Genomic DNA, 13,106 nt, shown 5'->3' with positions numbered 1-13,106 from the left:
GCTCTATCCTGCCGGGCTCCGTTTCTACGGTTCCATCAGGATAAGGTTGTGCTCAGGCCAGCACCCTCGTTTTTGCCAAAGGTGGTTTCCTCGTTTCACATTAACGAGGACATTCTTACCTTCTTTTTGCCCGGCGCCAACGCACCGTGTGGAAAAAGCTCTCCATACGCTACACCTAGTGAGAGCACTTATGAGGTACATTTCACGGACTGCACCTTTTCGGCAGACTGATGCGCTGTTTGTCCTTCCTGAGGGTCGCAGGAAGGGACTCGCTGCTTCAAGATCCACCATGCCCAGGTGGATACTATCAGCTATTCAGGAGAGCACACTCCACTCGAGCAGTGGGTGCTTCCTGGGCGCTTCGGCACCAGGCCTCGGCAGAACAGGTTTGCATGGCAACAACCTGGTCCAGTTTGCATACTTTTTCCAAACACTATAATGTCCATACGCAGACTTCTGCAGATGCAAGTCTGTGTAGAAGGATTCTTCAGGCAGTGGTAGCGCACTTATAGGCCCGCAGATGCCTGGATATTACTCCGGTGAGTCAATTTCCCACCCAGGACTGCTTTAGGACATCCCACAGTCCTGTGTCCCCCAATGAGGCGGAGGAGAAATAGGGATTTTTGTGTTGCTCACCGTAAAATCCTTTTCTCTGAGACACTCATTGGGGGACACAGCTGTGTCCCCCAATGAGTGTCTCAGAGAAAAGGATTTTACGGTGAGTAACACAAAAATCCCTACTTAACTTTTTCATTGCAGCCATTTGGTAAATTCAAGAAGTTTTTTTTTCTCATTAATTTACACTCTGCACCCCATCTTGACTGAAAAAAAACAGAAATGTAGAAATTTTTGCAAATTTGTTGAAAAGAAAAAAAAGCACTGAAGCTGTTCCTTTAAAACATTGCACTTCGCTTTTAGATACTTTCACACTGTCATATTATTTATATTTCAATACAGTGAGCTGAGGCCATGTTCACACTATGCGGCTTTTACTGCGGAACCGCGGCGATTTTGCCGCTGCGGGTCCGCAGCTGTTTTCCATGCAGGGTACAGTACAATGTTACCCTATGGAAAACAGAAACCGCAGTGCACATGATGCGGAAAAACCCGAAAAAAACCGCGCTGAATTGCTGCGGAAAAAAAGGACCGTGTCACTAATTTGTGCAGAATCGCAGCGATTCTGCACACATAGAAATGCATTGATCCGCTTACTTCCCGCATGGGGCTGTGCCCACCATGCGGGAAGTAATGCGGATAATGTGCGGGTTATACCCGGGGTGGAGGAGAGGAGACTCTCCTCCAGGCCCCGGGAACCATATTTGTATTTAAAAAAAAGAATTAAAATAAAAAATCATGATATACTCACCTCTGAAGTCTCAGCGCTGCACGCGGCCGTCCGGTCTCAGGTTTGCTATGCGACCAGGACCTTCGGTGACGTCGCGGTCACATGACCGTGACGTCACCGAAGGTCCTGGTCGCACAGCATCTTTGGAACCGGACCGCCGCCTGCAGCGCCGAGGAGATCGGGACGTCAGAGGGTGAGTATACCATGATTTTATTATTTTTAACACTACTATTGATGCTGCACATGCAGCATCAATAGTAGGGGTAAAATCCCGCAGCGGAACCCGCAGGACAAACCGCGATAAATCTGCAGGGATAACCGGGTTTGCCCTGCAGATTTATCAAATCCACTGCGGGAGAACCCGCAGGATAAAAAGGAACGTGTGAATGTGGCCTGAGTGTCTGCACTAAATATTTACTTTACATCAATTCATTCATTTACTTACCTTTGCAATTAGGGATATATAATTGATTGTATGAATTTCTGTGATTACTGACTGTGCACATGAATTGAACTTGCATTTGAATGGTCTGTAATATTTTTATGTATTTAATGTATATTGTAATTATTGACGTAACTTTTGGAATAAATTTGTGTTATAGCCATTAAAGGTGTAATATTTTAGCTTTGATTTATACCATTTACACTATTTACCTTTTTGGTTCTGTGGCTTTGGCCATTCTGTTTAATGTTGTATTTAACAAAAAAAAAAAAAAACAACTAAATTAAAATTAATGAAATGTTTCCAGAAGCTATTGGACTATGAAGTAGACAGTGATGAGGAGTGGGAAGAGGAGGAACCTGGAGAATCGCTTTCTCATAGTGAGGGGGTAAGTTGAAGCAAAATGTTTTCCCTCTTGGGAAATTAAATTTTTCATTAATTTAAATTAATTAAAAATCCATTATTTTATTGTCAACATGTTCTGAGAGCCATAAATGTTTAATGAATGTCTGCAGCCACACATGATATATGGGATGTGTGAGGGCTTGTTTTTCCGTGTGAAAGTTGTCGTTTTCATTAGATGCAACTTTGGATACGCAGAGCTATCTTTTTATTCTATTTTTTAAGAAAGAAAGAGGAACAAAAGTCTGATTTTAAGTTTTAATTCACTGAAGATGATGTTTTACATCTACCAGACTGGTCTGACAGATCTGGAGTATATTGATAGATCTCAATTCTATAGTATTTCCTCCTTTTTAGCCCAATTTTTTTTTATTCCCTCCCCCCTCAGAACACCTTTACCATTCTTGTTGTAGCCACTGCTTTTTGTTTTCCAGATAGTGTCTGATCTGTTGCTGCATTTCCACATTAGTTGACGTGGAAAACCGATCACCAAAAATGTGGCTTTATTAAAAAAAAATGTGATTACTTATTTTAGGTAAATATTGACTGCATTGAAAGCCAGTATCTACTTAAAAACTTTTTTTGTTTTGTTTTTAACATAATTTTCAATGGAAGTGTGCTACCATCTTCAGGATTTCTCACTGAACCCTCTGCACAACACATGCCTGTAATGTGCATGTGCAGAGACTGGAAGTGCATTGCTTTTATTAGACAAAGTATGATAATGAGAGGTAGCGAAGCTGCACTTACAGGGAAAAGTCTTCTAATAAAGTAGTATGGACCTAGGGGCAGCACACACTCACTCCACAACACTTAACATGATACCTGCGCTGAGCAGCAGCATCATTTCTGTGCTGTGGAGTGACATAGAGCTGTTGGGTGTGTGAGGAATTGGCCGTGACTTTTAACTCTGTTGTATTGGCATATAAAAGCATATTTTCTCATAGTAACAAAGCACTTTCCTCACTGATTTTTGACTTATTTAATATTTGTATTTTTGTTGACGAGTCCTCTTTAAATTCTCTATATTGACTTCATCTTTTTACTGCAGGTTTTAAAACGTCTTGTGAAGAATCTGCTTAGATTTAGATTTGTTGTTATTGTAGGATGAAGATGATGATGATGCTAAGGAAGATGATGATGAAGATGATGATGGATTCTTTGTACCACATGGTTACTTATCAGAGGATGAAGGAGGTGTTTCTGATGAAGTAAGGGTTTTTTCATACATTGTGAATTTCTCATTCAGGTCATCGGGAGACACCAAGCTGAAAGTGAAAGCTTTATGTGGGCTGTACGCTCTCTTTTTTGAAAGGGGGGTGCACAAAGTTAATTAGTTTTATTTTTCTGCATATTGGGGGCAGTCTCCCCTTTTTGCTTTTTTTTTTCCCCTTTTTAGTTTTTTATGTTAAACCAGGTTGCAGTCTAGGTATCCTCTTCAGCAGGGGTGGGCAATTAATTTCCCAAGGGGCCACATGAGGAACTGGGACAGTTCTGCAGGGCCAAACCAATCGGGTGAACTTAATTCAGCTGAGTATTTTATTGACTTTGAAAGAACGGTTTTAATTATTGTATGTACGGGTAAGAATACAGGTTACAATAAACTTTACAGTAAAATCTACTAGAAGCTAGTCAACATATGTTACCCCAACATCAAAGCAAGCACATTTTCACTACTTTAATTGTCTTTTTAGCTTAACATATTTTAACTTGTGATGTAATGATTGCATATTGCAAACTTGTGGTCTTGTGTCTGCCCGGCATCGGAGAATCCTCACAGCGTGTAGTACACGTGCTGTGAGGATTCACAAGTCTGGAGTCACATAGTGTCTGCAGGCTTGTAACCAAAAGGCCTGACAACTCCTTTCATGATGTTTTTCTAGTTGTAAGTTTCTAGCATTTAATCTCCAGCACTGGATTAAAATAATAAAAGTGGTTACTCGCCCCAAATTTAGCTCTACCATTTTGCCACTGCACTGATCTCTATTTACTGGCTGCTGTAGCGACAGCCCAACTACAGGTCACATTATGCTGCTGCCAGTCACAGAGCTCAACAGCTCATGCGGTCTACATAGAGCTGAGTCACTGAGGTGATGTCTGCTGCACTCGTCCCATCACCACTCCAGTCAGTAACCAAAGACCATGGCAGAGGCAGAGAGGTGGCCATGGAATTGGGGCTTGTGCATAACATCCCATTTTATTATTGTGACCTACTTCATGCTATTAGAGGCTAAAAACTTATAACTGGAAAATGTAATTAAATAATAACGTACTTGGACTTCAATGGCACTGTTCTTCCATTCTGAGCCCCGTGTACCCTTGTCATTGTCGCATGAAGGCTGCAGTTATCCGCACCCACAAGACACATGCTTGAGAGCAGCTGAACGATGCCAGTGTATTTTTTTTCTTTTGTTATTTCGTGCAGCTGGTTACTGACATATAGAGAAGGGTTTACCAGTATTGAGGTTATCCACAATGAGCCGGAACTGTTTTCCTGCAGCCTTTACAATTTTGTCAGAGCAGATATCCAGCCTGACAGAATATTGATCAGCTGCAGCCATGTCACATTACCCTCCTCCAACAGCAGTGCCGGCATTGCTAGAACGGTGTGACTTCTGGAGGGGAGGGTTCATTGTTTGCATTTTAACTAGGATCCTATAATAATTATGGGAACAGGTCATGCCAGATAAGGCTATTTACCTGTAGGTGTATAGTTAATCTGCAAGTAAATAGCTTTAGGCTATGTGTCCACAATCCAGATGTTGCAGAACTGTCGACGCTGTGTCCAAAGCGCTGCCCTCTATTGAACACAGGTGAATCCACATGTGATCACTGAACTGTGTGGGTTCACCACGTCCAATACATTCTATTGGTGAAATTTCTGTTATATAGGCTTGCATCTCCGCAAGACAAATTGACCTATTGCGGTCCTGAACGCCACGCCACATGTCATTGTCAACGTGTCATCCATGGGTGTCTGTGGATGCATAGTAAACAGGATTTCTTGAAATCCCATCCACTATGCTGTAACATCTGGCCGCTGCACAAATACGCAGTGTCCAATCCGCAGCTCTTGCCGATTGTCTGCACGTACCCTTAGAAAGCCATTCAGCTGCTACAATGACAGCCCAGCAATCGGGAAGAAATTAATTTTATTCTTCCCGGCAGCATCTGACATTCAGTGAGAGACGCGGCTTCAGTCACTGCTCAGTACATGGTGAGCGGCAAAAGGAAGCAGTACAGCCAGGTGTGTACTGATGCACTGCAAAGCAAGCTGTCAAAGTTGCGGGACATGCTTACAATCGCTGCTCACCATGTACTGAGCAGTGACTGTAGCCGTGTATCACCCTGAGGCTGCCAGCGGGATTAAAGTTTATTTCTTCCCATAGCTGAGCTTTCAATGCAGCTGCACAGCTGTAAAACACCATTGCCCTGCAGATTAAACCTTTATCTGCAGGTTAATAGCGTTTACACTTTAAGAATGTCATTTTTGTACATGTGCCTTATTTAAAGGGATTGTCCAGGCTTAGGGCTCAAGTCTGCAGTTACTCTATGTAACGGTGTGTACATTGTCACGTTTCTTTGTGAGCAGGCAGTTGTGTGACCGCAAGTACCTGATTTGCATACCTCCAACCACATTTTGGCTAGACATGTCCGGCCTCGTTCAATACACTTGCATTAATTGAGGCTGTGCCCATCTAGTCGGAATGTGGCCGGGAGTACACAAATCACATACTTGGGGTCCCACAACTGCCTGCTCGCTCCTGGAGAATTGCGCACACAGCGCTATTTGAGGATTTCTATGTGCAATTCTGTCTCACACAGAGTGGTTATGACTTTAATTCCAACTCTGGACAACCCCTTTAAGTTGTAATAACAGATACAGGCCTCATGCACATGTGGGTCTGTGCATCCCACATGTCATATGTGTATGAAGCCCAATATCTTGCTCTAATCTTACCTGGGACATGAATTTCATAAAACTACAGATTTGTGTAGTTGGGGTATACTGAGACTGGTGTGCTCACTGTGAGAAGTCAGGACTCTGAGAAAGAGTCAAGGGCAACGTGCTGTGGTCATCTGACGCCTTATGCTGGCCGCTCCGCCTTCTCTCCACCCCCCTCTGAATCTTTATGCAGGCTGCACAATGGCCACTCTGTCTCCTCTCTGCCCTTCTCAGACTCCTCACTGCATACTGTATTGCCACCTGGCTCTAGATAGCTGGAGCATTTGTTCTAGCCTGTTTGCCTGTGTCTTTCCACAGGCCGGACAAGCACAAGCAGAGCACTAGATATGGCCCGTGGGCCGCAATTTGCCCAGCCCTGCTCTTCAGTGAGACTGCCTTCAAAGAGACTATGTGTAAATAAATCGAAGTAGGACATGTCACACCAACTACTTTAGTTTCCTGCGTTTCAAACCAAGTCAAGCATGCTGAACATGTTGACTCTGCTGTTCGAAAGAAGTTGGTTTCCTCTGGATGCATAAATAAATATAGGTCTCTTCCCCATGCTTGTGCCCTCCCTCTTCAGTTAGTTTATAGTTTTATCCAGTTACACAGCTTCCTCCTTTTTTTTTTTTCTTCTTCTTACCCTTAAGTGGAAGCAGCACAACACAAGAGCTTCTGGCATTGTGGTCTTTTTTTTCACCACTTTGTTTAGAAGTTCTGGCTTATGCAGGTACCTTTTTTAGATGTATTGGAACACCAAAAAAAATTGGACACAATTTGGAGCACAATCCCAAAAATGGGCCACATAAAATTGTTGGCACCCTCAACTTGATATTGGGTTGCACACCCTATGGAATAAATAACTGCAATCGATCACTTCCTATAACCATTAACAAGCTTCTTCTCTTAACTGGAATTTTGGACCATTTTTCCTTTGCAAACTGCTCCACGTCTCTCATATTTGAAGGGTACCTTCTCCCAGCAGAAATTTAAATATCTCTACACAGGTGTTCAATGGGATTTAGATCTGGACTCCATGCTGGCCACTTCAGAACTCTCCAGTGCTTTGTCTCCATCCATTTCTGGGTACTTCTTGACTTATGTTTAGGGTCATTGTCCTGCTGGAAGATCCCATGGCCTAGTATGAAAACCTAACTTTTTTACACTAGGCACCTCATTGTGACATCAAAGCAACACCAAAAACTCTTTGAACCTCCACCATATTTTACTGTAGGTACTGTTTTCTTTGTAGGCTTCATTCCATTTTCGGTGAACAGTATAATTATGTGCTTTACCAAAAAGCTCTATCTTTGGCTCATCTGTCCACAAGACACTTTCCCAGAAGGATTTTGGTTACTCACGAACATTTTGGCAAATTGCAGTCTAGTTTATTTATATCTGTGTCAGCTGTGTGTTCCTCCGGGGTATGCTGCCATAGCGTTTCATTTCATTCAAATGTTGGACAGTTCGCGCAGACACTGATATACCTTGAGCCTGCAGGACAGTTTGAATTTCTTTAAAACTTGATTAAAGCTGCTTATCCACCATCCAGAATATTCTGCATTGCAATCTTTCATCAGTTTTTCTCTGCTGTCCAGGGAGATTGGCTACAGTGCCATGGGTTATAAACCTGTTGATTATGCTGCGCACTGTGGACAAAAAGATCATCTCTGGAAATGGACTTGTAACCATGAGATTGTTGATATTTTTGAAGAATTTTGGTTGTCGAGTCCTCAAACAGTTCTTCTCTTTTTCGGTTTTCATGCTTAGTGTGGCACTAAGATTTAGTCAATTTCTCCCGTTTTACTCCAGTTTCAGGTGTGATATTCATATTGCCCACACATGTTACTTGCCTCAGGTGAGTTTGAACGAGCATCTCATGCCAACAGTTTTGTTCTACCCATTTTGAGGATTTTTCGTGAAATTATGTCCAATGTAATTTGCCTTTTCCTTCTTTGTGGTGTTCCAATACACACACGGGAAATAAACATGTGTATAACAAAACCAGTAGTGATGGGCGAAACACCCCCCTTCCCCCCGGGTGATCGGAATCAAGCTTGAGGCCGGAGGTGACGCGAACTTGCTTCTGAAGCCAGAACTTGGACTTCAGATATGGAGGGTGGGGCTGTAAAACAGAGCATAAAATTTATAATCTTTATAATTATACTTGCTGGTCCAGCGACGTGTTCTCCTGTCTCCTGGCCGCCTCTACTTCCGGGGCTGCTCATTAACTTCCGGGTTATTCACTCCACTGCTCGTCAATTTTCAGCCGGTAACGTCAGGTTTCACCCCAGTTCATGGCTCGGAACCCTGACGTCACCGCACGAACACTGCCGGAAAAAGCCGAAGATTGCCAAGTGCAGTGAATACCGCCGGAAGTTATTGAGCGGCCCCGGAAGCAAATGTGAGGGACAGGAGGACGCATCGCTGGACAGGCAAGTATAATTATGTTTGTTCTTAATTTTATGCTTTACAGGCCCTGGACCCAAATACTATGGAGCATCTTATGGGGGCCATAAACCTTTATGGAACAGCGTACGGGGCATATACTATGGAGCATCTTATGGGGGCCATAAACCATAATGGAGCAGTGTACGGGGGCATATACCATGGAGCATCTTATGGGGGCCATAAACCTTTATGGAACAGCGTACGGGGGCATATACTATGGAGCATCTTATGGGGGCCATAAACCTTTATGGAGCAGTGTACGGGGGCATATACTATGGAGCATCTTATGGGGGCCATAAACGTTTATGGAGCAGTGTACGGGGGCATATACTATGGAGCATCTTATGGGGGCCATAAACGTTTATGGAGCAGTGTACGGGGGCATATACTATGGAGCATCTTATGGGGGCCATCAACCTTTATGGAGCAGTGTACGGGGCATATACTATGGAGCATTTTATGGGGGCCATAAACCTTTATGGAGCAGCGTATGGGGCATATGGATGGGAGCAGCAAATTAAAGAACGGTGGCGCGGGATGGGAGCAGCACATGACAGAACGGGGACGCAGGATGGGAGCAGCACATGACAGGATGGGGATGCAGGATGGGTGCAGCACATGCCAGAATGGAGGCGCAGGATGGGAGCAGCACATGGCAGGATGGAGCAGCACATACTAGGATGGAGACCATATACCAATATAAATGCTCGCCACCCGGGTGTGTGTGTGTGTGTATATATATATAAACACACACACAGGGTGGAGCGCGGTAATTTGCTTTTTTCTATTCGCCACGACAGCACCCACTAGAGAGAGGGGATCCGCCCCTAGGAACAGGAAACCTACAGAGAGATAAAAGGGGCGGCCCCCCCTCGCTCCTCAGTTGGTTTCCTTTTCCTAGAAGGGAACCCACAGAGAAAAACTCTATGGCTAAGAAGAGGAAGACCTGCCTGGGCTACCGCCTGTATCGACTCTGCTGAGCGACAGGGGTCCCAGAGCAGGTAGACAGTGTCGGGGGAATGTTCCTGCGGGCTCCCCCCTCATCTGGTGCGGCTGACAGGGAAGCCTGAAGGTACCAACGGTCTCCCTGCTGGGACACCGTTGGGTAAGCGCTAATGAAAGGCACGGCGCAGTGTGGATACCTGTAGTAATGCCCTCCTGAGTGGAGCTGAGCAGCGGTGTGGTGTCCCTGGGCGGAATCTTCCCTCCGTTCCCTCCAGAGGTAAGAGGCGACATGGTGGGAAGCAGCGCTGAGAGCGCTTCCGGTTTGCAGAGACGCGGGCGCATGCGCAGTAGCGTCGGCGTCCCATGGAAGGAAGCTTGAACTTCCGGGGTCGCGGTGTCAGAGTACCATTTCCGGGGGAACCGCCATATTGGATTCCCCCATGCGATCCCAGCGTCTGGATGCCGGACTTGTGAGTAAAAAAAAAAAAAAAAAACAGGATGGGGTGTATGCAGGAGTGGCTACACTATAAAGGTCAGGATGAGAAGTGCAGTCAGTGTGCATTATGTCATCCCAAGAGGAGGTCCGTGTGCACTCCATGGAAGAGCCACTAGTACCTAGTAGCGAAACCAGGAAAAACAGCAGTGGACACTTTAAGTTAAGTGACTCCACTGATAAATTGGGAAGAAAATCATCCCGTTCCACATCCCAAACTAAGACAACCCCGCAGCCGGTAAAATTAATACGCTGGGTGAGTGTACACATACTTCACTGAAGTATATATTGATTCCTTTGCTTGTATAATTTTAGGCAAAAAGGACGGGAAAGAGTAAGCACAAACAATGTGCTATATGTACCGAACCCCTGCCTGACTCCTATACTAAGAGTCTATGTCAGGCATGTATAGATAACACCTTACGGCAGGAGGAATCGGTGAAAATGAACGAGATACGGCTCATAATTAGGGAAGAACTTCAGTCGTTAGGAGGCGGTTCTTCCTCGATTAATACCGAGAAAAAGAAAAGAAGAGTATCCTCACCTAGAGCTGACACGTCAGCAGAGAGTGGGGAGGTCGACTCTGAGGTCTCTCAACTGTCTGATTCTTCAGGGGAAGAAGACTTTGTTTGCTTTCCAACTGAAGGCATAAACAACTTGGTTAAATCGGTGAGAAATACGATGGGGGTATCGGAGTCAAAAGAACCCCAAACACCACAGGAAATCATGTTTGCTGGTCTTTCCCAACGGAAAGGCCACGTGTTTCCAATAAACCAGGCCATAAAGGACCTCGTTAAGAAGGAATGGGGTAAAGGTCAAAAAGGTTTTGTACCAATACCCTGTAAGAGGCGCTACCCATTTGATGACGAAGATTTAAGTACATGGACCAAAATACCAAAGGTCGATGCTGCAGTTGCATCTACATCTCGCCGGTTCTCCTTGCCCGTGGAAGATGCAGGTTCCTTAACAGATCCCATGGACCGAAAATCAGATGCGCTCCTTAAAAAATCGTGGGAGGCCTGTGTCACGGCATTCAAACCGGCAATTGCAGCCACATGTACTGGCAGATCAATGTTAGTCTGGCTGGATCAGCTGGAGCAAAATATTAAAAATGGTGTATCCAGGGAGAAGTTACGAGCGTCTATCCCTTTGATCAAGGGTGCGGCTGCCTTTATATCGGATGCCTCTATTGACTCCCTACGACTGGCGGCCAGAACAGCTAATATCTCCAACACGGCTAGACGGGCTTTATGGCTAAAAAACTGGAAAGGAGATGCCCAATCTAGATCCAAATTATGTGCCATACCCTGTCAGGGTGAGTACCTGTTTGGAACAGTCCTTGACGATATACTCAAGAAGGCAGGTGAAAGGAAAAAAGGATTCCCTAATCCCTTTGTTCCATCTTACAGAAGGGCCTTCAGGAAGCCACCATTCGGAAAGAAGGGAGGCTTCAGAGACAGATGGAACAATAAGGATTTTAAACAAAAAGGAAACCTGTTTAATAAACGTCCATTCAAGCCAGCCGACAAATTCCAGTAATTATATTCCTCCAGTGGGTGGAAGATTAAAACAGTTTAGGCAACAATGGGAAGAGATAACAATAAATACTTGGGCCATTAAATTAATATCTTCAGGCCTCACATTAGACTTTATTAGAACTCCACCGGACTCCTTCCTCCTTACCACCTTAAGATCCAGGCCTCAGCAAGAGGCACTTGAAACAGAGGTAAAAACCCTCCTACGCAAACAAGTCCTAGTGGAAGTCCCATCTTCCCAGAGGGGGAGGGGATTTTATTCTCCCTTGTTTCTGATTAATAAGCCGGATGGTTCTTTCAGAACCATAATTAATTTAAGAAAGCTGAACTCCTTTATAAGGCCTAAAACATTCAAAATGGAATCCATTCGTTCAGCCATAAAGAATTTATTTCCAGACTGTTACATGGTAGTATTGGATCTTAAGGATGCTTACTATCATATTCCTATACATCATTTATTCCAGCAGTTCCTTCGGGTAGCAGTCTGTATAGAGGGACAAATTCGTCATCTACAATATAAGGCGATGCCCTTCGGATTATCCATGGCCCCAAGGGTTTTCACAAAATTGCTATTAGAAGTTATGTCTTTCCTAAGAGTAAAAGATACTTTAGTCATTCCATATCTAGATGACCTATTGATTGTGGGTAAAGACCCCCTACAGTGTGAGCAAAGGTTACGGGAAGTAGTGGTTTCCTTACAATCCCTGGGGTGGCTGGTTAATTGGGAAAAATCTAGACTTCAGCCGGTTAAGTGTCAGAAATTCCTAGGGCTCCTTCTAGATTCAGCTGACCAGATTTGTAAGCTGCCTGAGGATAAGAAAATCTCCATAGTTGATAAGGTATCTTTAGCAATAGAAAATTGTAGTATGTCACTCAGACAGAGCATGTCATTACTAGGTTCTCTGACATCGTGTATTCCTGCGGTCCAGTGGGCACAGGCTCATACTAGGCCTCTACAAAAATTTATATTAGAGGAGGACATTAAGAATAGAGGCTGTCTGGATAGAACAGTTTATCTAACAACGGAAGTATTACACTCCCTTAGGTGGTGGTTAAATCAGAAAAACCTTTCAAAAGGGGTTCTCTGGATAATTTCCCCCTCTAGTATAGTGACCACAGATGCTGGTCCTAAAGGCTGGGGGGCACATTTTAAGGATCAGTGGGTTCAGGATCTTTGGTCTAGTTCGGAACTGGATAGTTCTTCAAATGTCAAAGAGTTGAGGGCGATATATTATTCCCTACTTCACTTTCTTCCTCAGCTCAGCGGCTCTCACACAAGAGTGTTCTCCGACAACACCACGGCAGTAGCTTACTTAAACCATCAAGGAGGTACGCGGTCGGACAGACTCAGGCAGCTGGCATCAGACATCATGGAATTAGCCGAAGATCATCTGCTATCACTATCAGCAGTTCACATCAGGGGCACAGACAACTTTCGTGCCGATTTTCTGAGCCGTCACACCCTTCATCAAGGGGAATGGATGCTAAACAGAAAAATTTTCAAAATGATAACAGCACAATGGGGTATTCCTCAAATAGACTTGTTT

General features: G+C 44.3%; 1 protein-coding gene across 2 annotated transcripts in view; it reads left to right on the top strand.

Moving 5' to 3' along the window:
• Positions 1 to 13,106, top strand: part of CHAF1A (chromatin assembly factor 1 subunit A) — a 229,156-nt gene that overhangs the window by 152,303 nt on the left and 63,747 nt on the right. Inside the window, exons 9-10 of one of the 2 annotated variants that reach the window (XM_069741254.1) lie at positions 2,095 to 2,175; positions 3,296 to 3,400. In XM_069741254.1, the coding sequence (XP_069597355.1) occupies positions 2,095 to 2,175; positions 3,296 to 3,400 (186 nt within the window). The remainder of the gene's footprint in view (positions 1 to 2,094; positions 2,176 to 3,295; positions 3,401 to 13,106) is intronic. The other variant, XM_069741262.1, reaches the window with a different exon arrangement.

Source organism: Ranitomeya imitator, chromosome 1, assembly GCF_032444005.1.
Source record: "Ranitomeya imitator isolate aRanImi1 chromosome 1, aRanImi1.pri, whole genome shotgun sequence".
In the NCBI taxonomy this organism is placed as follows: Eukaryota; Metazoa; Chordata; class Amphibia; order Anura; family Dendrobatidae; genus Ranitomeya; species Ranitomeya imitator.
Note: the sequence above shows the minus strand (reverse complement) of the source record. Positions and strands in the feature narration are given on the sequence as shown.